The following is a 26,113-nucleotide window of genomic DNA, read 5'->3' on the forward strand; positions in this document are numbered from 1 at the left end:
AAATAAACAGGGTTTGATGGGACCAGAAGGCTCATTTGGTCTACCTGGAGCTCCTGGACCTAAGGTGAGCATGGGGGTTAGATTTAGCTYAGTTGGTTAGAGCATGGYGCTGATAATGCCAAGGTTGTGGGTTTGATCCCCGTATAGGCCACTTGTTTGACGATTGGACGAGGTGATCTCCAGAGGTCSCTTCCAACCTTACCAAGTCCATAATTTGTGCTGCTTTGATTGTGCCTTTGATAAATGGTTGCTTTATCAATGACAGGACCCTGAGTTTTGCAGCTAATTATTCAGTATATTGAATATTGAAAAGTAACTATGTGGTTTTCTGTATATTACCTTATACGATAGTTCAGTATCTGTGCTCAAGAGAGCTTAATATAGTTTAGCGAATGGTGCTATCTGAGGTTTGGCACTCCTCCAGAAATGACTGTGAGATTTTGTTTGAGCTGCACAGTCCTGGAAAATGTTCTCCCATGTTAGGAGCCACATAGTTCTCAGTATACATCAGAGCTTTCAGCCAGTGTTACATTTATTTAGATTTTAATTGTGTTAAATAAAGTTACGTGCTGCTTTTTCCATTCGTGGAGCCAAATGTATTTCAGATGTAATGTAATTGATTGCAATGCAGCTACAGCAAGAATTAATTTGACCCATGCTCTCAGCATCTAAAATATTATAAATCCTTATCTGTTAGTGTAACTTTAATTTAATCTGAGATGAGTTTTTGCTAGTAAGCACTGAATTTTATGTCTTGGAGAATATTTATGAATATAGATCCTATTTCCCAAACTTTGTATCTACCCCTAGCTCCATTTCCACATACATTATTTTATATCCAAAAGTACCGACTTATTTAAAATTGCATGCTGAAGGTAACATTTTTTAAAGGGGACAACATTTTGCCATTGTTGAGAAGACTGAACACCTATGAAAAAAAGATAGTTTATTTTGTTTGAGAAAAGGCTCTCATTTGGATGGAGGAGATGTATTTATCTCTCATTCAGAGTATAAACTGTGTTCCCAAAGGAATATCACATTCTTACAGAAAAGTATTAAAAAGTAATCCATAATTCTTAGATTTTAATGAAAACCTCATGCTAAACACATGGCAAGTTCTATTGACTTCAATAAAAAGCAAAATATAAACATATATTTGGCTCAGACAAGTCCAAGGATTTTGAGAGTTTTATTAAATAAGATGATGGAACTATGAAGTTAATATATATATAAATATGGTGTGACTGGGCAAGGAAAATGGGAAGGGACAGGTGAGCAGAGGCAGGCAGATCTATTTTTTCCCCAGATGCCTTTCCTGATAGAGGGCTGAAACTTCAGGTCTCCAGAACGAGGACAGAATTTAACCTTCTGGTCACTTATCATGACTATTTTTAAGGGTGGATTTGCCAGCAGTGTCTGTTTATGTTTGCTATTCATACCACATGTGACAAAACATACTGATGCATCAGCTACACTCTTGTGTTGTTTTATAGGGTGATAAAGGTGAACCTGGAATACAGGGGAAACCAGGATCCTCAGGAACCAAGGTAAATATGAATGTGCACGTACCCTAGTTAAAAGAGAGATGGATTTACTCTCTCATGATTTACTTCTTAGTTACAATGCATATATACTTGAATACAAAGGTGAAGAATTAGGAATGCCTTTTGTGGTATTAATCAGGTTGTGGGTATTCAGTATCCCTTCCCAAGTTCACTRGACATTTTAATCATCCTAATTTATAGAATTTCAGAATATGATAGCCAAAATGTATCAAGTGATCCTGAATAACATGCAGTGTGTGTTCTTACACACATCATTGATATTTACGGAGCTATTGTATCACTCAGGGAGAGCTAGGAGGATCAGGTGCTCCAGGAGAACCAGGCTACCCAGGTATCCCTGGYGCACAAGGTATAAAGGTAAGCAGCTTTTTTTGCTAGTTTTACATTATTTACAGCTTTTACTGGAAATGCTTATCCTATAAGTGATCATTATTAAAGGAAAACCTTTATTTTTTAATACATAGCATTATTATTGGACAATAGTTGGTAAATTTTGGAAGGCTTGTTCTCTAGAAAACCAATTGCTTTTCGTAGAGAGGAGAGAATGCCAGAGGGGAGAAACATTAAAAATRAAATGTTACAAAGTAGGTATTAATGCACTTTTCATTATGAATTATAGTATGTAATGGTATGTTCTATGATTGGCTTTGTATGTATCTTCTTATAGCAGCTGCTATTTATATGAAGTCTATTCTGCAAAGTCTTTTGTGGAGATCCCCTAAGAACTGGAGCAGTTAACCGAAGGCAGCTGGGACAGAGTCATCTCGGTTAGCCCGAGCCACTACGAGTTAGATATCTGATCCTTCCTAGTAGTCCAGGTTCTCTCYATATTTAGTTGAGGGAGTCTGGGCTCTTCAGGAGGTCATTCATTCACGTCTTTATTATGTGCCTTTCTTAGGATGGGATGCATCTGGAAGCGCTTAACTGTCCCCTTTGGCCGTAGAAGAAGCCTAGGCAATTAGCTAAATTAAATGTTGAAATTTTAGATGCAAGTCAGGATATGTATTGCAGATTAACTGGAGTTATAACCCTTAAGTATGAAAACCTCTCAAAAAATATAGTWTAGGCATCTGACAATAAAAGCGAAGCCCTTCAGTTATAGATTATTTTAAAACATGAAACCAAACAAAATATTTTATATTCAAGTACAATACACTCAAATACAGTTGGCATAAATACCTTCCTATCTTGAGGGATTTTTGATCAGGAAAATGTTTGCCATAGCCAAAAATCTCCTCTCTGTTACTGTTTAATATTTAACTAAATATTCKGTCTTAGAAAAGAAAACAAAAACCAAACCACACACATACACATTTGAGTCTTACCAGAAAACTGACAAAACCAAACCTCTCTCCAGCTTCTTTTCTTCACRAAAGACAATTTTTGCGTGCTCCCCATGGATCCATCTTTTGTTTCATGAGTTGCTGTTTTTTAAGCCCAACATTTTAATTCATGTCTGTTAGCAGAGTCATGCTGATTTAAGATGTCAAAGTTAGGTCAGGCATCACTTCCCATAACTTTAAGCTTCCTTCTCAGTAACAGAGATAGGCACCTTCGGGAAGTATCTGTTTTATACCTCTGGTGTTAATTGGAATAATTTTTTTTCAGGATCTGCCTGTTTCTCTCCATGGACAATTAGATGGTATCCAGACAACTAGATAAACCTGGATGACTGACTTTTAAGTACCATTTGCACGATTTCATTACAAGTCATCCTATCCCATTGCTAAGTGCACCAGTAAGATTTAATCAATAAAAATCTCTATCAAAGTCAAAAGGAGCAGCTGAAAATGAAACTTAGTCCTTGCACGGTTTTGATTAAATATAAATACAAATATTCTGGTTTAAAAAGATCTGCTCTTTTTTTCCTTCATTGTGCCATGTATAAGCTACATATTTAATGGGCTTGTAGTAAATATTACAGAAATTATTTAAACGCTGTTCTCTGTTGGGTAAAGGCAAGCATTCTTACTGGGTTACATCCAAACTAAATTTGATCTATCAAAAATGCTCGCCCTTCTTCCCTGTGTCTTGTCCACTCCCTTACAGTCACTGGATGAACACCAACTGGATTTGCCACCTTACATTGTTGTATTTTTAACTTGGTATATGAGTACCACTGGTCCTCTGTGTAACAGATTTCCTTCTTATTATAATGCTCAGTACKTTCCTCAGTGCTTGTGTACATAGAGATAAAATAATTTGTTTTCATTCAACATAAATAAAGGCTATTAGATGCTTCCCTTGTATATGCTGAATTAAATTAGAGCAGAGACAACATGTCTGGGAGATGAATCACGTTACAGTGGAGACTTTTCTTCTAATATTTTACAGGGGGACAAAGGAAGCCAAGGTGACACTGGTATCCAGGTATATTAATTTTGTTTCTAGTTAAAATCATTGGCCAACACTATTAATATAAATGTTATGTTAATCACTCTCCCTCTGTCTACCTATGATATTGTAACCAGTGGGGTTATCTAAATATTTTAAAGTACTTGAAAATTATCTGAATATTATTTAATTATTCAAAAATTTAAATATTCTAAAATTATCTGTATTGTTATCTAAAAGCCACTGTAATACATACAGGAAAATGAGAGTATCATGTCACTGCTCAGCTGCTAAACTGTTTCCTCTGTGTGAAGGGAAGAAACTGTATCTTTCCAGCACAGGTTGTACTCTGAACTCTTGTAGAATAAGTATTTAGAGTGATTGGTTTGATGAGATTTTAGGATTTACCTCTTTGTATTATTTTCAATAGGTTAATTATTCCTCCCAAATAAATGTGTATTTTAAGATGATGTGTTTCTTTTCTGAAGGGACAAAAAGGAGAGAAAGGAAGACAAGGAATCTCAGGCTTGCAGGTGCAGTTAAAATAATAATCTCAGCTCAAGAGAGCCACAGTTCATATTTGTTTYATAAGATTGCTTCCATCAACCTGGGTAGTTCACTGCATCAGAAGTATGTTTAACATATCTTTATCTGAATAAAGCAATTAATATTCTAAAAATAACAAATGCAATAAAAGGTATGTAGAGAAGATGGAGGCACCTTCTTCTCAGAGGTGCCTGGTGGTGGGACAAGAGGAAATGGATATGAGTTGGAAYGCAAAAAAATCCCGCTTGACGCAAGGGAAGATGTTTTGCCCTGAGGGGGGATCAAACGTTGGAGATGGCAAGCCCGAGCGGCTGTGGGGTCTCCATCCTTGGAGGCACTCAAAGCCCGACTGGAGATGACCCCAAGCAGCCTGCTCTAACAGGATCTGCCCCAAGCAGGAGCAGGAACCTTGGAGGTCTCTTCTGACCGACATGATTCTGTGGTTGTGGGAGATTTTGTCTTGAGAAAGGGAATAAAAGTACGTTTTCCTGTATTATTTAATTAAATCCATCACAGTGGAAAATTTTCATGAAACAATTACAAATAACATGAAATACAAAACAATGCCTAGTGGTTTTTTTGAGAAGGTCATGAGTGATGCTTAACATGTTAAGCTTTTGCATGTATCCTGCTGCAGTTTTATGCACTTCTCTACTTCCTGTAGTACAGTGGGAGYCATTGCTGACATCTTCTGTGCTCATAAATTACAGATGTTTCCTGTTTCAGCTGCAAAGCAGTGAGATCCAGTTGTTTCTCTTTCTTTTAAATCTGGGCCAATGTATTTTGATTGTATCATAGTTGGCTATGCTGTTACACCACAGAAAATAAYTGTTAGTATTTATAAATACTTGTTAACTACATAATCTATGTCATGTCTAAACAGAAAAGTATTTAATAGAGGTACATAGCTAAAACGAGACTTGGAAGGAAGTCACAGTTATGCTTTTCAGAACTATGACATTGATACAGCTGAATGTCTAGCCAGGAGGAGCTAATTCCGGTGAAGCAGGGGTAGAACATCTACTTTCTATGTTGGCCTGGTTTTATCGCCCTCAGGGGTACGTAGCTTGAYAGAAGTCTTGTGGTAAAGCTGCACAGAAATTTTTGAAAAAAAAATTTAACTAAAAGGCCAACGATTTTTTTTAACCGTATGTAACGTCGTACTTCAAAATTTTACAAATGAAATGTCTTGCTTTTTTTTATTTTGAGACTAACAGACATATCTGCATATATTTATTTTTTAAATTATAAAGTAAAATAAAATGAGAGTGAAAGAGCACATTTTTTCAGATAGAATCATACAGCCTGAATTATTAYTTCTTGCTTTTTTGAGAAAGCTGAAAAAATAATGTGTTTAGTCTAAAACACACATCCGCATTTCTCACACTTATCTAGTTTGACTAGCAACCAAAAAAATCAGTCATTCAGATAGTTTTGGAAGACTGTGCTATACGTAGGTCCTTCCTCAGGTTTCCAGAAGCTTCAGAACTTCTCAGAGATATAATGCAGGTTCCTTTGTCTGTGAAAGTCCATCAGAAAAGTGAAAAAAGCCTGAGCTGAGCTGCCGTTGTGCCGTGGAAGTGAATGATTGGTGACTCGCTGGAACCAGCTGACAGAAAGGATGCTGGAACTGTTTGCCAAAATGCAACCTCTGGTGTGCAAACTATGTCTATATTTCAAAGGCCCTGAGCTTGGTTTCTGTCTAAGACAGTATTAAACAAATAGAATCCAGAGTCTCCTTTCGGTAGACCACAAATTTTTATATTTTCTGCGTTTTGTTGAGTTAATAATGTTTGGTCTATGCACTTGTACATTAATATAATATTTAGTTTATAATATGTATGGTATATTTCCAAGTTATCCTTTAGTATATGATGTTAAAGGTATTACTAAAGTGTTTAGCTCACCATGATATATATATTTTAATCCGTATATACAATGTGCTTTTTTTTTTGTAGAAATAGGAATCACAGAACYATTAAAATTAATGTTTGTGATTAATTTTTAAAAACAAGGAACAAAAATACTATATTTTTGTTCCAAATGTAATTTGATTCAACTTAATTTGTTAATATTTCTTTTCTATATTACTTTCTAAAGGGAGCAAAAGGATTGCGTGGAGAGCAAGGGGAGGTATGTACTTTGTAATCACAAAATTGTTTCTGCAAATCAGATAATCTGTAAAGTGCATGTTCAGTCTTATTTCTGCACTCCAAGTAAGAGAAGGGAAAAGAACTGAGAAATACCAGAACAGAGAAGGAAGTGATAGTTAAAAAGAGACAAAGTACATATTTTTTATGAAGTGCAAGATTAAAAAAAGATTTTTAAAGCCAAGCATTGCCTTTAAAAGAATAAAAGTCAGAGAAGATGCTGTCTGAAGAAACTAAGTGGAAGAAAAAAATCTAGAAGTTCTAAGTTCATTGAAAGTATGAAATAATTCGAAGAAGAATACTGAGTATTTGATCAAAATGATACGTCTAGTCCAATGTCTGTCCTTCAGCAGCAGCCAGCACAGCTTAGGAGGCAAATATAAGAAACAGGACACCTGAAGACAATCCTTCCTCTTGTATATTGTATATATTTGACAGTCAGCAGTGGAGGGACATTTAAGCTAGAGGCTGGACCCAAAGTGTTGCATTTAATGCAGTTCGTGAGCTTGTCCAATTSCTTTTGAACTGTGCTGATATGCTGCACTTTCAGCTTCCAGAAAAGCCTGCAGAAAGAATTTCCACAGCTGAACTGTTTATCTGTGTGTTTTAAGCTTGACCAGGAGCTTTCGTTGTGTGGCTTTATTTTGTAGGTAATAAAAAGGAATATAGTGATCCTTTACAAGCATCTTATTTTAGAGGATTCTGTCTTGTGAGACTGGCTCAGAGAATCCCAGGCAGGATTTTTGCTCTCTGTTATTAGGCTTGTACTCAACTCAGCATGAAAATTGAAGGGTTAAGTATAAAGGGAAGCACATTTGGAGGAGCACAGTCCTTATCAGTCTGTCAGAACCTACATTTGTGGATCTCTGGGAGAGTTCTGCGAGGCGCTGCTTTATATTTTATATATTTACGGTCAAACCTTTTGATCTTCATGCTGCATGTTGTTTAAAATACTGAAATTTAAATGATTAACTTAGTTAGTTATCTTTTATTCATTCCAATACAAGTGAAATCAGGATGCACGCTGTCCCGTTAGTATCATTCTGCTTCAACTTTATTTAGAGATGTCTATGTTCAGTTATTTTCTGTTTTTCTTAATGTATTGTTGCATGTCAGTAACTGGGCATATTCTTTGGAAGCTCAGTTCAGATAAACAATTAAATATTTTTGTGCATTTAACTTTGTGAATTGTCCTATATGCCTCTAGGCTTCTATTGAATACTTACAGATGACAGCCAAAATTGCTTAAGTATTACTTTTACATCATCAAACTAATCCCTCTAAATTTAAATCATCATAATAATTTATTTCTTCTGAAAAATCCTTTTAATGATATTCTTACTAAATGCTAAGACGTCCTGTGTTTACTTTTAAGATCGATAAAATAAGTTTATTTTCTAATTTTTATAAAATATGTGTCATTTGTTATGCTCAAACTCCTTAATTAAAAGTTTCCTCAGTAGGTAACTCTCAGCAGTTAACTGAAGTCTTTTCTGTTTTTTTTGATTTTCTTTACCAATAGAGAGGGTCGACAAACAAGGCCACACACAGAACGTGGCAACATATTCTGCAGAAAATGTTCCTTCAGCCGTTTCATTTGCTTTTTGGCAAGTTTGCAGGCAGTTGTACTGATGATTTCACTGTTTTGTCCTGATTTTTTTTTTTTTTTAATATACTGGCTTCTTGCCTGTAATWTTTTTCTACAATAGATGCCATTTTCCCAATATTGCCCTGGCTCTTTCTAGCCTTTTTAACATCTACTTCCAAATCAATCATCTTGCCAGTCAGATGTGTATATGTAAACTTAGAAATGAACAATTACAGATTTATCCTGTGTAAGTAAGAAAACCAAGTCCCCATGACTACTGTGATTAAGCTGACAATACCAAGAGAATAAAATATGGTTACAACATTGCAAATAGTCAGTTCTGAATTAGTGCAAAACGTCTACAAGGGAAAGAGTGTGCGGACTGCCATTCAGTTTGTGCATGGCATCTTATGATGTCAGTKATGGAGCATCTTTCCAGCAGCATTCTTCATCATTTGACTGACATCTGTCACATTTTTTTTCATTTCTGTGGATTTTTTTTAAGAAGAAAAAGTGGCTGCCTTTTTTTTAGTTGCATCTTTTGTACATATATAGTTTTGCTCTGTGGGTCCTGTAAGGTAATGGAAGTAAAAAGAAAAAGAAAAACTTGTAACATTAATTTTTAAAAAGCATAGAAAAGCAGTCACTTCAGTATGTTTTCCTTTGCTAGCTTTTCAGAGTAGGGTTGCACTGCCCCACTGGCTTGAAATTTCATTTACAGCCAAACTAAATGACTTAGTCGAAGAGGTAACCTGGCCAAACTGTGGTCCCTCTGTAGGGCCAACTGCGATGTTAAAAGTGTTTTTTTTTTTTTTTTTTTTTTTCCTGGTGTAATATCAGTTGCAATGTCACAGTTTCGAGATAAACACCATCTGAAAGTTTCTACATAAAATTGAGTAAGCAGATACTGGACCTGAAGGTAGCCACTTTGTAATAATTCGTTAGGAGAACTCTGGGCATTGCTAATAATTCGGAGCCTCCAGAAAGCTTTGAATGAACCATATATTTTTCTGATGTCAAGAATTTTGATAGTACTAGATAGAATGGTACAATGAAATATAAATTACATGATTTTAAATCCAAATTTCTATGAAGAATATATGCCTAAGTGCTTCTTAAACTTGCATTATTTGCTCCAGTAAGTTTTCTCTGCCATGTACAGTGATCCTGTTGCCTTGTTTCCATAGTTGCATCTAAAATAGTTGAAAGGATGAAAGCTACTAAAGCTGCTGATAACACTCTGCACAAGCTATGCAGAAATGCAAGGAAAAAAGCTTATCGAGGAGTAAAGATAGTATACTAACTTTAACCTTGGGCATGTACCAAATTGCATTGTACTGAAATTTTTGTTGGCTCCAAGTTAGGGAAAGAGTTTCACGCTATTACAGTAGGTAATTCCATACACTGAGGAGTCATTGCTTTAATAAAGATAAATCAGAATGTTTTCCAGCATTACTTTTAACTTTTTTCCAGCAAATCAAATGGACTACAGTTGTTACCGAATATACGGAGAGTAACTGAAGTCAGAAGAAAAAAAAAGACTAATTGTAGTCAAATGAATTTTWCTTTTGTCTGTTGATTGTTTGTTTCTTGTCTATTATAGTAAATGGGAAATTTACCAAGAATGTCAATGGAGCCAGAATTTGACTTGTACTATTTCCAGCCTTCTAAGAAGAGTTTTAATATACTGTAATGACTTAGCTAATTTTTCATGAAAAAGTGAATAAAACCCTTTTCTTACATATATTAAGGAAGGCCTTTTTGTTCTGTATTAATTAATAAGCAAAATAGGTCTATTTAAAATAGAAGTTTAGATATTTAAAGATTAAAAGAAATATCCATAGTAGTCATTTATTTCTAGATATATTTGGCCAATATTTGTATCTGAAATAATTGCTAAGGAATCTGAAGGCTGCAATACATGTTAGTGAAATACATCTACTAATCAGTGTCAAGTGAATTTGCAATGACAACTTGATCATATTCATTTTATGAAGATTATCAATGGAGATTTTTCTCAGAATGGATTTGCTTGGTGCTATATGGCTTCCAAATGACCTGTGAAAGATGTGGTTRACTTTTTGTTGTTTTTGATTTCAGAAAGGTGAGAAGGGAGATCCAGGTATTCGAGGCATCAATGGACAAAAAGGAGAATCTGGTATCCAGGGCTTGGTTGGACCTCCAGGTCTCAGAGGTCAGCCAGGAGACAGAGGACCCCCGGGACCACCTGGATCAGATGGAAAACCTGTGTGTATTGAACCTCAGAACTGTCATTTTGGGCACCTAAAAGCCCCCAAACAAATGCATGCTTTCTGACTTTGTAACACTTCTCTGTTCAATTCAGGCACGAGAGTTTTCGGAAGAGTTTATTCGGCAGGTGTGTTCAGATGTACTAAGAAGTGAGTTCCAGAGATTCTTTATGGGTCTTTCTAATTTAAATACTAAAGAGGCTTCCTGATAATTATCAAGATGCTTTCTGGAAAGCAGGATCAGTAGTGCTGATTTATCACTGTTGTGCAAATGTCTGTAAAGCTGTATTTCTGTACTACAGCTTCCATAGGCATTTTGTTTCCTAAGGGCGTTATCTTCTCCRTATGCAGGAAGCTGGTTTTGTTGCCGTGGTTGGGGGGTATTTCTGTATTTTCGTGTGCACAGCGGTAGTGTTCGGTGTCACAAGGCTCTAAGCACTTTYTGTTTGGATTCTCCCAGCCCAGTTGCCCGCCATCCTGCAGAGCGGGAGGCTGCAGAACTGCAATCACTGCCAGTCCCAAAGCGCTTCCCCGGGGCTTCCGGGGCCGCCGGGTCCGAGAGGCCCCGAAGGCCCCCGAGGGTTTCCYGGTTTGCCGGGAAACGACGGCGTTCCGGGTCTGACGGGGGTTCCGGGTCGCCCCGGCGCTCGTGGGACGAGAGGTACYGCACGCTCGGGTCGCGGTGCCGTTTCTCGCTTCTGGCTTTGCGCGGGGGGGAGAGCGGGGTGGGGTGAGGGGACGGCTGGGAATGGACCCCGCGGGTGCCGGAGGGCACGGAGCGGGGTAAACGTGTCACTGCCTACGAGGAACGCGCGCCAGGAGGGGAGAAAACACAACCRTGCAGCAAGCTGGCTCGCGTGGAGTTCTCCTGTAGTTAAACTTTGTGGTCATCTTACAGAGTTGCCTGTTTTCTCTGTAGTCTTACATAGCTGCTTTTGACAACATTTAAATTTTTTTAATCGAGTAGGTTTAGGCATGAATTTAAATGCATTTCCATGTTTTCTAGTSTTTTCCCCCCTGAACTTACTTGTTTCTCCTATTTTAAAGGACTTTAAAATGACTAGTATTGTTCACCAGACATTTACTGCCTGCTACCCTATAGACTGATACTATAGCATGTGACACCTTTATACTCCTCTGATATTTATCTGTACTCTCCCATAAATTAACTTAACTTCTAGCAAATGCTAGCCTAATTTCCTGGTTTTCTCTTTTTTTTCCCTTTTTATTTAACAAGGCCTTTTCTTTATGCACCTTTCTTTATGCTTTTCTTAAACTTACTGKTTTTCTTTTTAATAATACTAGCAATGACCAAAGTAATACCAGTATTTTTAGGTAACTCAGCCGTATGAGCATTCCCACTTATTCCTATGGGTTTCTTTGCAACTTAAAGTTAAGTATGCATATGCAGTCTGAATTGTACAAAGACAACAAGTAAAGTCCATAATTTGGTAACTGTGACCCCAGCAGCCACTGTATTTCCTATAGCATCAAAATAATTGGGAAGTCTATATGAAATATCGCTAGCTAGCAACGTACCACAGGTAGACAGGCAGAGGGTTAGTAAATATTCACTTTGTGGCTTGCTAACTGTGCCCCAGAATGTCAAATTCATTCTGGGCAGGATGATGATTTATCTGTAGTGCTTGCTTAATTTCATCCCCTAGAGGAGAATGCGCAGCTTTTTTCTGGAACTGATACTGATTAATCTTTCTGGCTACTCCATAAGAGATGGAAACATGGATGTCTGCTTTTTTAAAGAAGCTGAATTCATTGGGTTGCACTAGTGTGAAAGAGCATAGATTTTTGCTTCCCTTGGCATTTCTTCTTTGGTGGAGATAATCCAGCTCCAATTTGGGAGAATTGTCTCTGTAGTCAACATTTCATTGGGGCTGTGGTGTCTTACCCTTCCTTCATGCTTCTTAAAATCTTTACAAAGCTGCACTTCTTAAAATTTTTACCAGTGAAATGCCACTCAACAAAAAATGTTCTTAATTCCCCGTCATCTATTTCCTTGCTATCTAGTGTCTGTCTCCTTTATAGGTGCTATATTAACTGACTCTTAATTTAGTAGAACTGAGGGTAGTTAAGGAGCTTGTTATACTCTACAAATTACAAGGAAAAGTTTATTTTATATCCCTTGATTTGCTTTTGAACTATTACATTTTTTATTCAATAACTGTTCTCAAATGCTGACTGCTGAATTTCTCAGACAAAAATATTGTTAGTGTGGAAATATATGCATGTGTTTTTGCTAATCCACAGGCCTGCCAGGAAAAAATGGAGCGAAAGGCAGTCAAGGAATTGGGGTTCCTGGAGTCCAAGGTCCCCCTGGTCCTCCAGGTGAGGATTGGTTCAGCTGTTCAGATTCAATGCATGTGAATAATTAAAAAAATGTATTTTATAAAAATTGTTAATATCATTTGGAAGGACTGAAATAGTTTTTACACATCTTAATTACCCTGTACATTTTAATGCTTAATGCCTGTCCCTTGTATGTCTTTTAAATTGCTGCAGAATATTATTTAATGTAAGGTAGGTCTTCTAGAGATTGGCACCAGAGGTTCCTACCTCTTGGTATGCCGGGTCAAGTACGCTTTGACAAAGCAGTTCCTGTTTAATTAGAAAACTGAGTTGATGTACTCATGAGACTTGTAACCATTGCTCAGTGARGGCAAGTCCTCCTCCTAACAGGAGTGTGTTCTTGTAGAATACAAAGCTGAGTGTCTGGAAGAGATGTCAGGGCCTGACCCAAAGCTGAAGAATGAGTGGAAATCAGAGGACTGTGATTCATGCCCTGGGGTTTCAGATTAAATGACAAAGTCTAAACAGTGTGTGAAAGCAGAATTTTATACTACCTTTTAAAAGATAGTTTTACTTAGATTTAAAGTCTGCTCCACCTTTTTTTATTTAAAATCTTGATCAGATAACACRTTAGTAATATAAACATATAAACTCTTTGTGAGAAAAAGTATCTTTTTCATGGAATGAAGTTTTCCTTGTCTGGATACTGCTCCTCACCAAAGAGGAGGGGGTTTGTGGGTCTGTATTTGCCCTTGTTTTCATTTTAATATATCTTCCATAASGTATTTGTTTATTGCATGTGTGTTGTTAAGGTCCTGAAGGTCCCCCAGGTATGAGCAAGGAAGGACGTCCTGGAGAACGTGGGCAGCCGGGTAAAGATGGAGATCGTGGCAGTCCTGGGATGCCCGGGCCAGTCGGACCACCTGGAATCTGTGATCCATCACTGTGTTTTAGTGTCATTGTGGGAAGAGATCCATTTAGAAAGGGACCAAATTATTAATTTGTGATATGATACATTAGAGTATAGGTATGGTGCTTGTCTTTTATGGTCCGTAAAGTCTCAGGAAGGTGACCAGCAATAATCCCATAAACAAGAACAAAAGTACCTCTGATATTATAAATTAATAAGAATCCCAAAGGTTATACATTCCTTTTTAAAAGAAATTCCAGTAATTTTTTGTAGTTTGTGTTGATGGAATCTCAAGTGTTTTTAAAGAGAGATCAGTTTTAAAAAGAATAAAATTAACTTTAATATTTGGTATTTACTATTTAAGTKCCCTGTCATACTCCTGCTACCACTGAAGTCCTTTACAAAACTTCTGGTGACTCCAATGGGAGCAGGATTAGGCATTAATTATTGGTATTATTAGTTATTGGTAAATTACTGTGAAATTTTACACATGCAGCCTACCTACACAGTATTTGATTTGAAAGAATGTGGCTGGCTTTTACTTCATATGTGTGTGGCTCTCATTGGCTTGTGTACGTTTCACATGTCTTAGCTCAAGGTGTTCCATTAGCGAAAGCATGTATCAGATTTTTATAAATTAAGAAAAAGAGGTATTGGGACTTGTTAGAGAAGTAATATCACCTACCTTGCCATGCAAATCCTAGTTTAAAATCAAGGTGAAATGCAAGGGTAGAACTCCTACTGATTCAAGCAGGGCCTGAATTTTACTGAAAGACAATATTTTCAACTACAAAAGAGTCCCATGTGAGTGATCTGGCCTATGCGAAAATTGCATTTTTTTTAACTTGAATTGGAGCTATAATTTTACAAAAATAAAAATATGTTTGTACAACCAACATGAAACAGTTCTGCKTAATTATGGATTAAGTTATATATCCTTTACTGTTTCTCCCCAAGGACTGCAGTTGTCTCATAGAAAAAGCAGGTTTACAAGAAGAAAGGTCTAACTGCTGGCTAACTAGCTGTAAAGTTTGTTATGCTGTTTCCTTGTTCATTTTAAGAGAGCTATGTGTAATTTTYATTGTATGCTTTGCAAATTAGGTGTATTGTTTGCTTTTACATAAAGAGCAAAGACAGAGTTCCCATTAAGATCTGAAATCCTTTTCTTAAATTAATGCAGAATCCTGTATTGAACTTAACCAAAGCTTTATAAGTGGCTTTTTCTAATGTGGTGTTTTTCTGTTGTCATACTATCAGAGATGGGTAATATGCTTGACATTCAAGGCAAAATAAAATTTTGTACGGAACTGGTGGTACCAAGATGAGCAATAGCAAGTTGCCCGTGTTGCGTATAGAAGAGAGTGCCTCCAGGAGAGGCGTTTCCACCTGAGGGGTGTTTCCACCTTGCCGCTGTATTTTTTGTTTGGTGTCCTTCCCCAAGGAAAGCCATAGCAAAGTGGTGCCTGAGCGACACTGGCTCTGGGGCYGGCCCAGTGGCCCCCGCCTGCCACATCCCACCAGGACGGGTCCCTGCGAGCACTGTCCTTTGCCAAATTGAGCATCTACCATAGTGGGAAGCCCGGCAGAGTGCAAACATGACTGTCCCTAAAGCTAGTTTAGAAACCTGCGAGAAGATCCTTGGAAGATACCCRTTGTCTGAATGTATGAAGTGAAAACCTGAGAAACAAAGTTATGCATGAAATTTTCTCTCCCAAGTAAGTCATTCAGTTTATTCGGAGTTACTCTGCGCCTGCTACGCTGGCAGGACTTTGCTTGCGTGAACAAGTATTGGTTGAATTTGTGGAAATTGGAATCTAGAAACACTGTATGCAGTCTGTCCAGTCTCTGTATTTATTTTCTGAGTGCGTGTCAGTGAGGAGTCGGACCCCAGCACATTTCCACACCCTCTCCACATGGTATGCTAGTTTAAGTCAGTGTTTAAGGCACATTTTCCAAGAAAATGTATGGCATTGTGACTGGTGGGTCACATCTTTTGGGAGATGTTCTGAGGGAAAACAGAAACAAAAATGCAAGGCAGAAGGACACCTGACTGCACTGAACACCARCAGCAGAAAGCCACAATTCCTGCCTTGGAGAAAATCCCAGTACTTACTTTCATTGTGATTTAAAGCAACACATACACATTATTCCACATCAGAAAACTGGAGAAAAAAAATGGTTCAGAGTATTTCATTTTTATGCATTTGTGTGGGAGAAACATTTTCCTTCTATATCCAAACATTTCAGTTTCATCAAGAGGAATCAAAATTTTAACAAAGTGCATTTGCCTGCCTCGATTCACCTAGCCAATCTGATTTCCTGGTAGCTTAGGTTGTGATTTTGTTCTGTAAAAGTAGTGGCATTGCAGTCACCCCATTAGTCCTATTGGAGGGTTGCTTCAAAACTCATACTCTGATTGAGGCTCTTCCTCTAATTTCCAATCCACCTCTATTAATAGCCGCTTTATATACCTTTAATCTCCTACTAGTGTTGCATTTGGCRTGAGTAACTTTTCTTTTGGCATCTTTCAGAAAGTTGCTATGTTCCCTGTCGGCCTTTTGCTGGCCTCTGCTAGCAAAACTCCGCTTCCTCTTGGCAAGCAGAACTGCACCTGCCTGAAAGGCTGCCCACCCTTTTCCCCCTCAGCAGCTCCGCACTTCACGTCTTTTGCGAAGGAGTCATTCTAGAAATGTAACCATAATTCTAGGTAAGGGCTTACGTGTACCTCAGTGGCACAGATGATACATACTCGAAACATCTAGCTCTGTTCTGCTTCACATTTTCTTAATTTTGGGGACAAGTTATACAAAAGCCATGTAGATATTCTGTGATTAACTAGTTTTACCCAGTTCTATTTTCTCTTCTTTTTCTAGCTGATGAACTCCTAAGCTAAGGGTAATTCAGGTTGGAAGGGACCTCTACTCAAAGTAGATAAGCTTATTAGTACTTAAGTGCATGAGCTTGCACCTTGTGCCACTGCATTTAGCTTTTTTGCTGCTCTGACTTTAAACTAATTGTTCATGTGTTCTGATCCTCCTTTCTCATGATCCAGCCTTCATTAGCGTGCTCCTACATTTTTGTGTCAAGGTCACTAAGGAAAATTATAGTGTCAATCCAAAGACCAATTCTGGAAGCAATCTGCTACCTTTTTTACCTATCCCAATTGATATGTCTTTGAATATTCCCATTTACCTTACTTTCTTATTCATTTTATTGTTCCCTTAATTGGAAAACTGAATCTTTTATTTTTTGTCTGTATCAGTAAAAAGAGAGACTTTTACTTCACCTGTGCTCCTTCTGGTAGCTAGGACAGCCCATTCAGACCCAGCAGATTTCTGAACAGCACTGCATAAATCTTAGGTGCAGCTTTAAAACAATATCTCATGTTGGAGCTATTTGACTTTGTACAGTAAGGTACTCAGAAAGACAGACTTTGTAAACTTAAGAGGCTTCACTGAGTGTAGAAAAGTCACTTTCAAACCCTTTATCTGCAACAGGAGTAGATACGAATCTCCATCTGTTTGATTGCCTTAGCTGTTGAGCTGTTCGGATGCTTTGAGCTTCGGTACATTGTCTTTCTATATCTTTGACCTGGTATGCTCTGAATTTGAGTTTGTTGAACCTGTCACGTTTCTTCAAAAAATGTTTGTTTTTGATAAGCTGGAATTTTCCAAAAGAAGTGCTAAATAACCTGTTCAGTGCTTTTTGGAAAGCATGTAACAATGTGGGCTCATTTAATGAAGACAAATGCCTTGAAAACCTAGCCCTATACAATGAAATAGCCAGAAGCGATTAGTAAATGTCTTGCATCCCATTGAGATGCATACACGATAGCCTAGAAACCTATGATTTAGGCTATTGTTCCATATAATATTTTATCAAGCCAGAATTTGGCTGAATTCACACCCTTTCTCTTTCTGACTTTGTTTGAAATACTAAGATGATAGAGTAAAATGTAGGTATGTTCAAAATCGTATCTTGATTGGATCTTTTAGCTGAGATTATGAMTATTTCCTAGATCTTCAACTACTTCTAAAGTAAAAGGTTAAACAAATGCTATAAACTTGAGCATTATTAGATGAGTGATCCACATGAGAGATATTCTTGTTTACTGTTCATAAAAACTGTATGAGGTTCTATAGAGCTGATCTGCAGTCAGAAGCCATGAATAAAAAATACCACTGTAAATCATGTCACTATCTAAGTGCCAGATATTCTCTGGAAGCAGTTATGAGAAACTCTGTTAACTGACATTTACTTACTCTCCTGACAGTCTTTAAAACTAGAGCTTYTAAGCAGAGGAAAAGATGCTAAAAGAATTTCTGGACTTTTATTAGTAGCAACTTGTTGGGTGACCTTGAGTTAAAAAATCCATTGTAGGTCTAAYGCCTGTTGGTGTCAGTAGAACTACAATTCACTATAGTAAGTTTTGAAAAGGGCTTCAACWCTTCATACCTCTGTGTTTGTAAAATGGATTTAAAATTTATCTGCTTCACTACAGTGTTTAATTGCTACCACGTCTTAGATACTGAGGCATGTACTTGGACATAAATATGCAGAATTGCAAAGTATTAGCATTGGAATTTAATTTCTTAGTGTAAGTTTAGCGGTGCATAGAGCTCAGCCATTTAGTCTGTACCTCAGAAAGCCATGAGCTTCTTAGGGAAGTTTGGAGTAAGTAAATATGGAATRATGTGTTTTTTTATATATATGTGTATATATATATATATATTTATACACACACACACACATATATATATTATTTAGTAAAAGACCAGGTGTCACAGATGGCGTCCACAGGTGCAGGATTTATTTGGTGTGTGTATATATATTTACACACATGCACACACATAAACACAAGATATACATATATGTATACCCATATATGCACACCTCATAAATATATATGTATACATATATATATCATAGATATGTATCTATGTGTGTGTGTGTGTGTGTGTGTGTGTGTATGGCTCTCAGTTCTCATTTGCTTAGCTGAAAGACATTGTGGTCTTCCAATTAGAAAAAAAAAGTCAAGTCTTCTGTAACAACTGAACTATCACAGCCCTACTACCGTTGCAGAGCCCAGTTATCATCTTCAGCTTCAGGTGTAGCCAATATAATTCAAGCTTGCTTAGTCTCCTAGAGGAGGAGCTGGGMATCATCTCGTTTCTCAAAAAACCTCAAGGTTTAATAAAAAGAAATTTCCTATTGGTGCATCTGACTGGCTTGGTGCTGTGTTGGATCTGTCTTTTCTAGTTCACAGAGGCTCAGTCAAGTCCCTGTGAAAAGAGGTGATAATATTTTCCTGTAGGTGGAAAACAATAGAGCCAAAGCACATCTTAGGAATGCATATTCAGTGGAAACAGCAAGTCATCTTAGGATCCATTGGCTTGTGGGATCAGGTTGAAATGTTTAAAAAATGAGTTATTAGAAAAAAAATATATTTATGGTTGTTTTCTTCTGTTAATAGTTACCTGGCATCCTCCATGAGGAAGTATTGTCTATCAGTTCTATACATACTGGAGAATCCAAATCCATTTTTTATTGTAGGCAAATCATTGCTATGTGGCACCTGAGTTTTTCTTTAGATGTATTTTCCCCCTCCCAGTGTTTACTGTGTTTGCATAAAATGCTTTTAGTAACAAAGAAATATTTTGGCAATATTCAACTATATTATATTATTTTGCACTATTCTTTCCTTTCTTGGCAAAAGATGCAAGCGTTAAAAGCTGTTTTTCCAGAAGYAGTGTCCGGCCACTCAACTAGCTCTCCAGAAGGTTTATTAGTGGGTCAGAGGTTCCTTGGTCATCTGCCACAAGCTTATAGAAATATGTAAGTGTTCTATGGTAGTTTTCTGACACTTTGGACACTGTTTCCTCTTGTCACTGATAAAAGTACATAGTATTCTTCCACTTAAGGAAAACGAAGGTGTGAATTCATCAGAACATTTATCCATGTGACTGTTATGGCATCATATGTCCATATTGCCTGTAAAAAGCATCTCTCTTGTGTTAGAAACTCATAAATTCCAGAGAGTGTTCCATCTGCTGTTTTCAGCTTTTCCTCATGTCAAGTATGAAAAAGGTCCATCGTATCTTTGTGACACATCAAAATTGCATGAAATAGCATGCAAAAAAAAAAAGGGAGMTACTTCTTAGAAACTGCATTTCAACCACAGTAGCGTTTTTGAAGTGTTGACAAATACAATGCTACCCAAAGACATTGGAAAAAGAAGTTGTAGTGTAAACAGGAAAGATTCCTCGAGGCACGCGAAACTTGTATTGACCTGAGAGGGGATTTTGCTTGCTACCTCCAATGTGGACAAGAGATATCCTGAGGAAAAGAAAAGGCATAAGCAATACAGTCTGGATATCAAACTAAGGAGAAGGAAACAGTCACTCGCTTTACTCCTCCATTCTAATATTACATATATTTTGAATGAATTATGTTTCTCCCTGTCCCCTACCAAAAAAAAAAGAAAAAAAGAAAAAGAAAAAGAAAAAGAAAAAGAAAAAGAAAAAGAAAAAGAAAGGGGAAACGTACTGTGGAAATAACACTCACTTGATATGAAGTGACAGACCTCCCAGAGGTGCAAGCTCAAGACAAGTGTGTCAGTGGTGAGCTTCAGGGATTTCTGGCTACCAAGGCTAAAGTTCTGGATGTGAGCATGAGAGATCATAGCATCTGTCCCAGCTTGCTGTTATCTARCTTCTCCTCTGGAAATTGGCAAGCAACTACTAACACTCAAGCCATGTTTATGTTATAAAAGTTAAAAAAAGACTTTTTTGTATATGCAGTAAGTCTGTTTATGATATTTCTTAGAATAAAAACCCAAACCTATAACTGAGGGAAAAAAATCTGGCTCTTTGGGTTATGATCCCATAAATCTTGTTCTGAAAATCCAAAGCTCTTTGAGCTGAGGATCTAGGATGGATTACCTTCAGGAGGAAGGGGCTGAACTGATACTTATAAACCCCCAATACTTTCATCCTTTCTMTATACCAAAATTTCTGTTATACCCAGGGAATCGAGGAGCCAGCAGCTTATTCAGATATTATCATACTCAGGATAGAAATAGGTTAACACAATATACCCATATTTACTCACAAATACGTCATTGCCTTAAGGATTATTTGTCATGATGTGTATACTGACAAAAGCTTGAGAAACTGTAGAACATTACTTTGATAGTAACTCACTGTTGGTACATTACAATATGTTTTACTGGTTAAGAAAGTGACAGCACAGCTGTGACCACTATAAGACCACTTTATTGAAACCGGGATCAAGAGTGAATAAGCCAATATTTAATGTAAACTTGATAATAAACTGACAAGACACACCTTAGAGCTGTATTTGGTAAGGGAGCTAGTAATATGCTTGTTGAGTTGTGGCTACTACAGGGGAAACTCCTCTCCTGTGTGTTGCTAAATGGMGTCCTTAGTAAAGCCCGTAAGTGCTATGAATCGTGAGAGATTAATTCCCAGCAGGCTGAGGGGTGTTACTGCTAAATTTAATGCAGCTGAACTGAGTTTTTTGACTGGAGTGGAAAAAACACAGAAATAACTCAGTAAGTAGGTGCTAGGACTAAGCATTTTGGGTTATAAAAGGGGAGTTTGACAACAAAAATGGCTCTTGACAAGAATGCAAGTAGGTACTTTTGCACTGGACTTCTGCATAACATTCTCTCTGGGAAATCGATGTTCAGGTTTGATCCAGAATTGTTAGTGAACTAGTTGGCTGCACGGCATCTGACTGTAATCCAACATCAAAAAAAATATCAGCTAATGAACAGTGTCAATCTTTCCATCTCTGGGCTTTGTATGAGTATTCCCTCTATAACAGGAATAGACACAGGCTCCATATATGCAGGAGTGTTGTGCAGCCGCTTTGCCAGGAACGAAATACCTGGTGTGGAAATAGGCGTCATGTTGACCAGTCAACTGGAGGAAAATAACTGTCGTCTTCTCACTGGTTCTAGTTACATGTGCCACTAGAGTGCAGTGACACAGGATTAGAGAAAAGGTACCAGGTGACAAAAGACAGAAAGGAGCTGTTACCTGTGCCAGCTCTTTCAGATGTGACTCTTTTAGTTTTTGAGCAGAGCAGAAGGCAGTAGGCACAATATTGGTAAAATAAGAGAGAAGAATTCTATTCAGATTATAAATTTTGTGTGGTGTTGGCTGCTACCTGATTATTTCTAAGAAAATACAGATCCAGTCTGTATTTTAGAGTTGGGATTTTTTTACTTGATAGCATTTAAAGGCCAGATGGTATCTCTATGGTGAACTCTTCCATAGAAATTTAATGATTTTTTTCTCTCCCTTTCCTTCTACTCTCCTCGCCCAGCTGACCACTATGGCATTTCCACTTTCACACATACTGCAACTTGTCCATTTGCTGTTTTTTTTCCATAAATTTTCCGCTTTCTCTGTGCTATGCTACTCTCTGCTGTCTGCATGTGCYTCTATCCATGCCTTCCTTCTACTTCAGTCTCTCACAAGGTGCTTGGAACAGGAGGTGTGAAATCCAAGTGTTCACTTGGGCCTGGATTAGCAGAAGTGGCATAGGAATTGTCACCTGGTTGTTGGGAGTATGCATATATTGCTGCTACTTATAAATGTCTCTCCCTCTGACTCTTCTGATTGCTGAGTTGTGACTGAGCTAGAGTAGAGGACCAGGTGGAAAGGACAGCAGATCCTGCACAGATCTGCTAGCAGAAGGGCTCACCTACCCAGCATGATAGGACACCCTTAGCTGCCATAGTCGTTGACTACAGATACAACTAGGTGCAATTTAATGGATTATGCTATACAGGACGTCGGAGGAYATAACATAACTCTTTCACCCTTCAGATTGAAAGACTTTGGCTTGCTTATCTAGTGTATCAGAACAGGTTGTGGAAAGGGCTGTGGTTGCGTATAAGATAAATGATTGGGGTAAGTACTAGGGGGAGAGAAGGGTTACTTAAGTCAAAGGACAATATTGCACAGGCAGAGGGGTATAGTCTGCCCACAGATGAATTGCAATGGAAAGCAAGTGGAAAGTCAGTATAGCTTTGTCTCCAAATGATGTTGGAGAGAAGAGCCTGTGGCAACTGCTACCTACTCAGGTTCTTGTGATAAGCACACCCTGAGACAAACAGACATCTAGAGCAAACTCAGGAGTGGACATCATCCTCCTGCTAATTACCTGTAGGTGTCTGAGTAAGTTCTGTGGCTCTGTGTATAAATACTTCTGCTGGTTYTCTACAGAACTTTGAAATTTTGGTTCATATGTGTACAATTTCTTCTACTAATATTTGTTAACTGGGCTGTACCAAAATAAACTCCTAGCAGAGGTAGGCAGGTATTCTCAAAAGAAAATGCTTTTCTTTGCTTGTTCAAAAAAAAATTATTTTTGAAATATTAAATTTCTGTGGAATTAAGAACATTCCCTACATAATCCTGTATTTTAGTTCTACTAGTTTTAAACAGATCTTTAGGAATCTACTACTAAAATGCTTTTGTTTTTGCTAATGTGGATTCCTTACATATAATACTGATTATCTGAAAGATGGTGGGTTTGTTATTCTTTTTCTCATACTGTGTTGAACCATTCAAAAGAAAAAAAAAAAGGTTATTACTATGGTAATGATAGGTAACCAGAGCAGAATTCCCAGGGTAGAGGACTGTGTAAGTTGAGCTCAATAATTAATTCTGATATCAAAATGCCTGAGAAGGAGAAAACGTTGATTACTTGTCTGAACTGTGCTATGTCATACATCAGTAAAAATGACACAAACATTTATTCCTTTTAGGTTTAGCCAATATATGTATGTATGTATTTAACTGCCATTAATTTCAAGCAGGTCAAACAGGAAAATCTTAACACCAATCCCAAACTCTTCAAAATTGACAGGAACCTTTTCTCAGCCTTAAAGTAATGTCTCATATTTGCTCCATCTGTTGGGYCTATATGCCAAGTAAAGGAATACTGTGTTGGATGAAGTGAAATTTCAATTTCCAGTAAAAATATTTGGATTCTGCACAACTTTATATATACATAACAAAATGTTCCTCCATCTAAATATTTAAAACAAATGTTTAAACAAATTGTCATCTGTTAAAGTGCCCAGAGAACCCTGGGCACTAGGTGTTAACAAATGGAAATTCATTTTTTATAGTAAGTGCACTAATGGGAATTCTTTTATGGCTATGGGGGGCGTTCCAGCATACCCCTGATGGTCAGTGGTCTGATTTGCCATGTTAATCCATCCAAGGAAAGAGACCTGGTTGTGTACTTTGGTTTCAGACAAGCCCACGTGCCCTTTTTCGCTCTGCGTGTGATAGCAGGGAATATTTTACTCCACTATTTTTTATTTCAGAAGTTCCTCAGGGTCATTCTGGAGTCACTTATCTGAAGACTATGAGAGAAATTCAAAGTTAAAAGAAGGCTTTTTCTGCTTACAYGTATGTGTGACAACTGGGGTCAGCTGCTCTCTCTTCTCTTAGTCACTCGTCTCATTGTCTGTTACTATCTTGTCAGTCACTTCCACTGCAGTTGGAGTATGGTGGATTTTCTTAAAGCGCTTTGAGACTGATTGGCAAAGTTTGTTTCCAGTAGACYAGGAGAAAACACGGTAAGAGAGGTGAGATTCAGTGCAAGGCATCTAATTTACGTGTATATATACAGCTGTCTACATGTGAGCTAGGTGCCACAGCTCTATACATAGTCACTGACCACCTGGGCATCAATTCAGTTGCCCTCAGCCCCCATACAACGTCAGTRTGAATGACATATGAGCTGCCTAGCGTACCAAGAAGGGCTTGGTCTCCCAGAGGTAGGTTATACTTCTACTTGCCAGATAAGGGCATTATGCTTRAATACCACCCTTGACGTCCCTCTCATGGAAAGCAGAAATGCTTTCCAGGCTCCACCGGCTGTATTCAGCACTCCGCATGGTCTGTGACGGGAGCGTTGACAAGTTTTGGCCTTGCAGATAACTAAATCGCAGCCGGTATGTGTCTGAGAAGCTGTAACTGGGTATGTTGCAGAAGTGTAATTGCTTGTGATCATTTCTCTATAGTTTGTACTAATTTGAACTCATCTCTGAATTTGATCTGAGACTTAAAAAGTCTCAATAGAAGTGACATCTCACCAAGAAAGCACAGGTATATGAGGAACACAGGTACAGTTAGTTTAATTTAAAATGATTGTTTGTTTGTTTTTTTTTCCAAGAAGCCAAAGCATGTGTTATTCAGGTATTCAAAATTCCATACGCAATATTATACTAGATCATCTCCAAATCTGCCTCTGTGCCATGTTTAAGTTGCTGTACTGGTTGGAACAAAATGAAATTACAGTGGAAACTTGTATACAGACCTTCTTGTTTTTCATTTTATTTGATTGCATTTTTGTATTTTGCTCTGGTAGATTTCTTCCAGTTGGCATCAAGTTACAAGAGGCAGTACGCTTTTTTCTGCCCTCTCAACTAGAGTAGGTCATATTTTAATTTTTTATTTTAATATTTAAAAAAACCCTTGCACTATTTTTGACAAATGTTAACACAGGCCTGTAACTTTGGATCCTCTGATTTTTGTGCATACAGATATAGTGAAAGTTTCTGGATACAAGTGTCGAGGTGAAGTTTTGTCAGTTAAAATAGTAGATATTCTTTATAATTCTTTTTTTCAAAAGAAAATAAACATGACATGTAAGCCATTGCTATAAACATAACCAAGAAATGTAAATATACGCATAAACAAGTTAACAGGGGAGAGGCAGGACAACTTTAAAGGGCACACAAGCATTTTAAATTGAGAAAGTAATCTTTGGTAAGCATTAGAGTATAAAAGGAAAGAGATAATTACGTATTTTTAAATGAAATGAAAAACATCTCTAAAATGTTTAAGAAGATAATTCTGATTAATAAAGCAGAACCATACAGAAAGGCTGATTTTGAAATGCTAGTGTGGTAGCTGCTGATTTGTACACACACGAAAGGAAGCGTTTGCATTAAAAATAATGAATAAAATCCAAAATAAATTAAAAATAATGTATTCCTTGATAAATATTTTATATGGTATGATTATGGTATGAGTATGGAAAACTGAAAAAAGCTGCTTTAAAGGTACAGTGTCCTAACAGAACTATTAGATGCTTTAGTCTTCAGAAAAAACTTCCATTTCTTATTTTCTTTATTATGTGTTTCTTGGATCACTGAATCAGTGCAGCATGTGTATTGAAGGCAGATGAATAAACTCCTTGGGGCTATGAGACCCAGAAATACTCGTAGGCTTCAAAATAGGCATGTTTAAATGCTTTACTAGTTTACGGCTTTCTAAGTGGTGGAATAAATATTATCAGGAGCTGCATGTAGGAATTAGTGTTTAAGAGCAACTTTATCAAACTTACAAATGTCTGTGCCAGGACAAAATTATCACATGCTCTTCATTAGCAAATTGTATTCTACCTGTGTAGAG

At 37.4% G+C, this 26,113-nt stretch overlaps 1 protein-coding gene across 1 annotated transcript in view; it reads left to right on the plus strand.

Annotated features, from left to right (window-relative positions):
- The window catches only part of COL21A1 (collagen type XXI alpha 1 chain), a 76,217-nt gene extending 61,264 nt beyond the window's left edge, over positions 1–14,953 (plus strand). The window contains exons 19-29 of the mRNA XM_085324864.1: positions 11–64; positions 1,494–1,547; positions 1,851–1,922; positions 3,900–3,935; positions 4,388–4,432; positions 6,546–6,578; positions 10,284–10,430; positions 10,528–10,582; positions 10,893–11,093; positions 12,698–12,775; positions 13,549–14,953. Of these exons, the coding sequence (XP_085180990.1) occupies positions 11–64; positions 1,494–1,547; positions 1,851–1,922; positions 3,900–3,935; positions 4,388–4,432; positions 6,546–6,578; positions 10,284–10,430; positions 10,528–10,582; positions 10,893–11,093; positions 12,698–12,775; positions 13,549–13,736 (963 nt within the window). The 3' untranslated portion in view covers positions 13,737–14,953. The remainder of the gene's footprint in view (positions 1–10; positions 65–1,493; positions 1,548–1,850; positions 1,923–3,899; positions 3,936–4,387; positions 4,433–6,545; positions 6,579–10,283; positions 10,431–10,527; positions 10,583–10,892; positions 11,094–12,697; positions 12,776–13,548) is intronic.
- Positions 14,954–26,113: the final 11,160 nt, after the last annotated feature.

This window comes from Rhea americana, unplaced genomic scaffold, assembly GCF_003343005.1.
Source record: "Rhea americana isolate MKP2758 unplaced genomic scaffold, rheAme1 scaffold_94, whole genome shotgun sequence".
Classification (NCBI taxonomy): Eukaryota; Metazoa; Chordata; class Aves; order Rheiformes; family Rheidae; genus Rhea; species Rhea americana.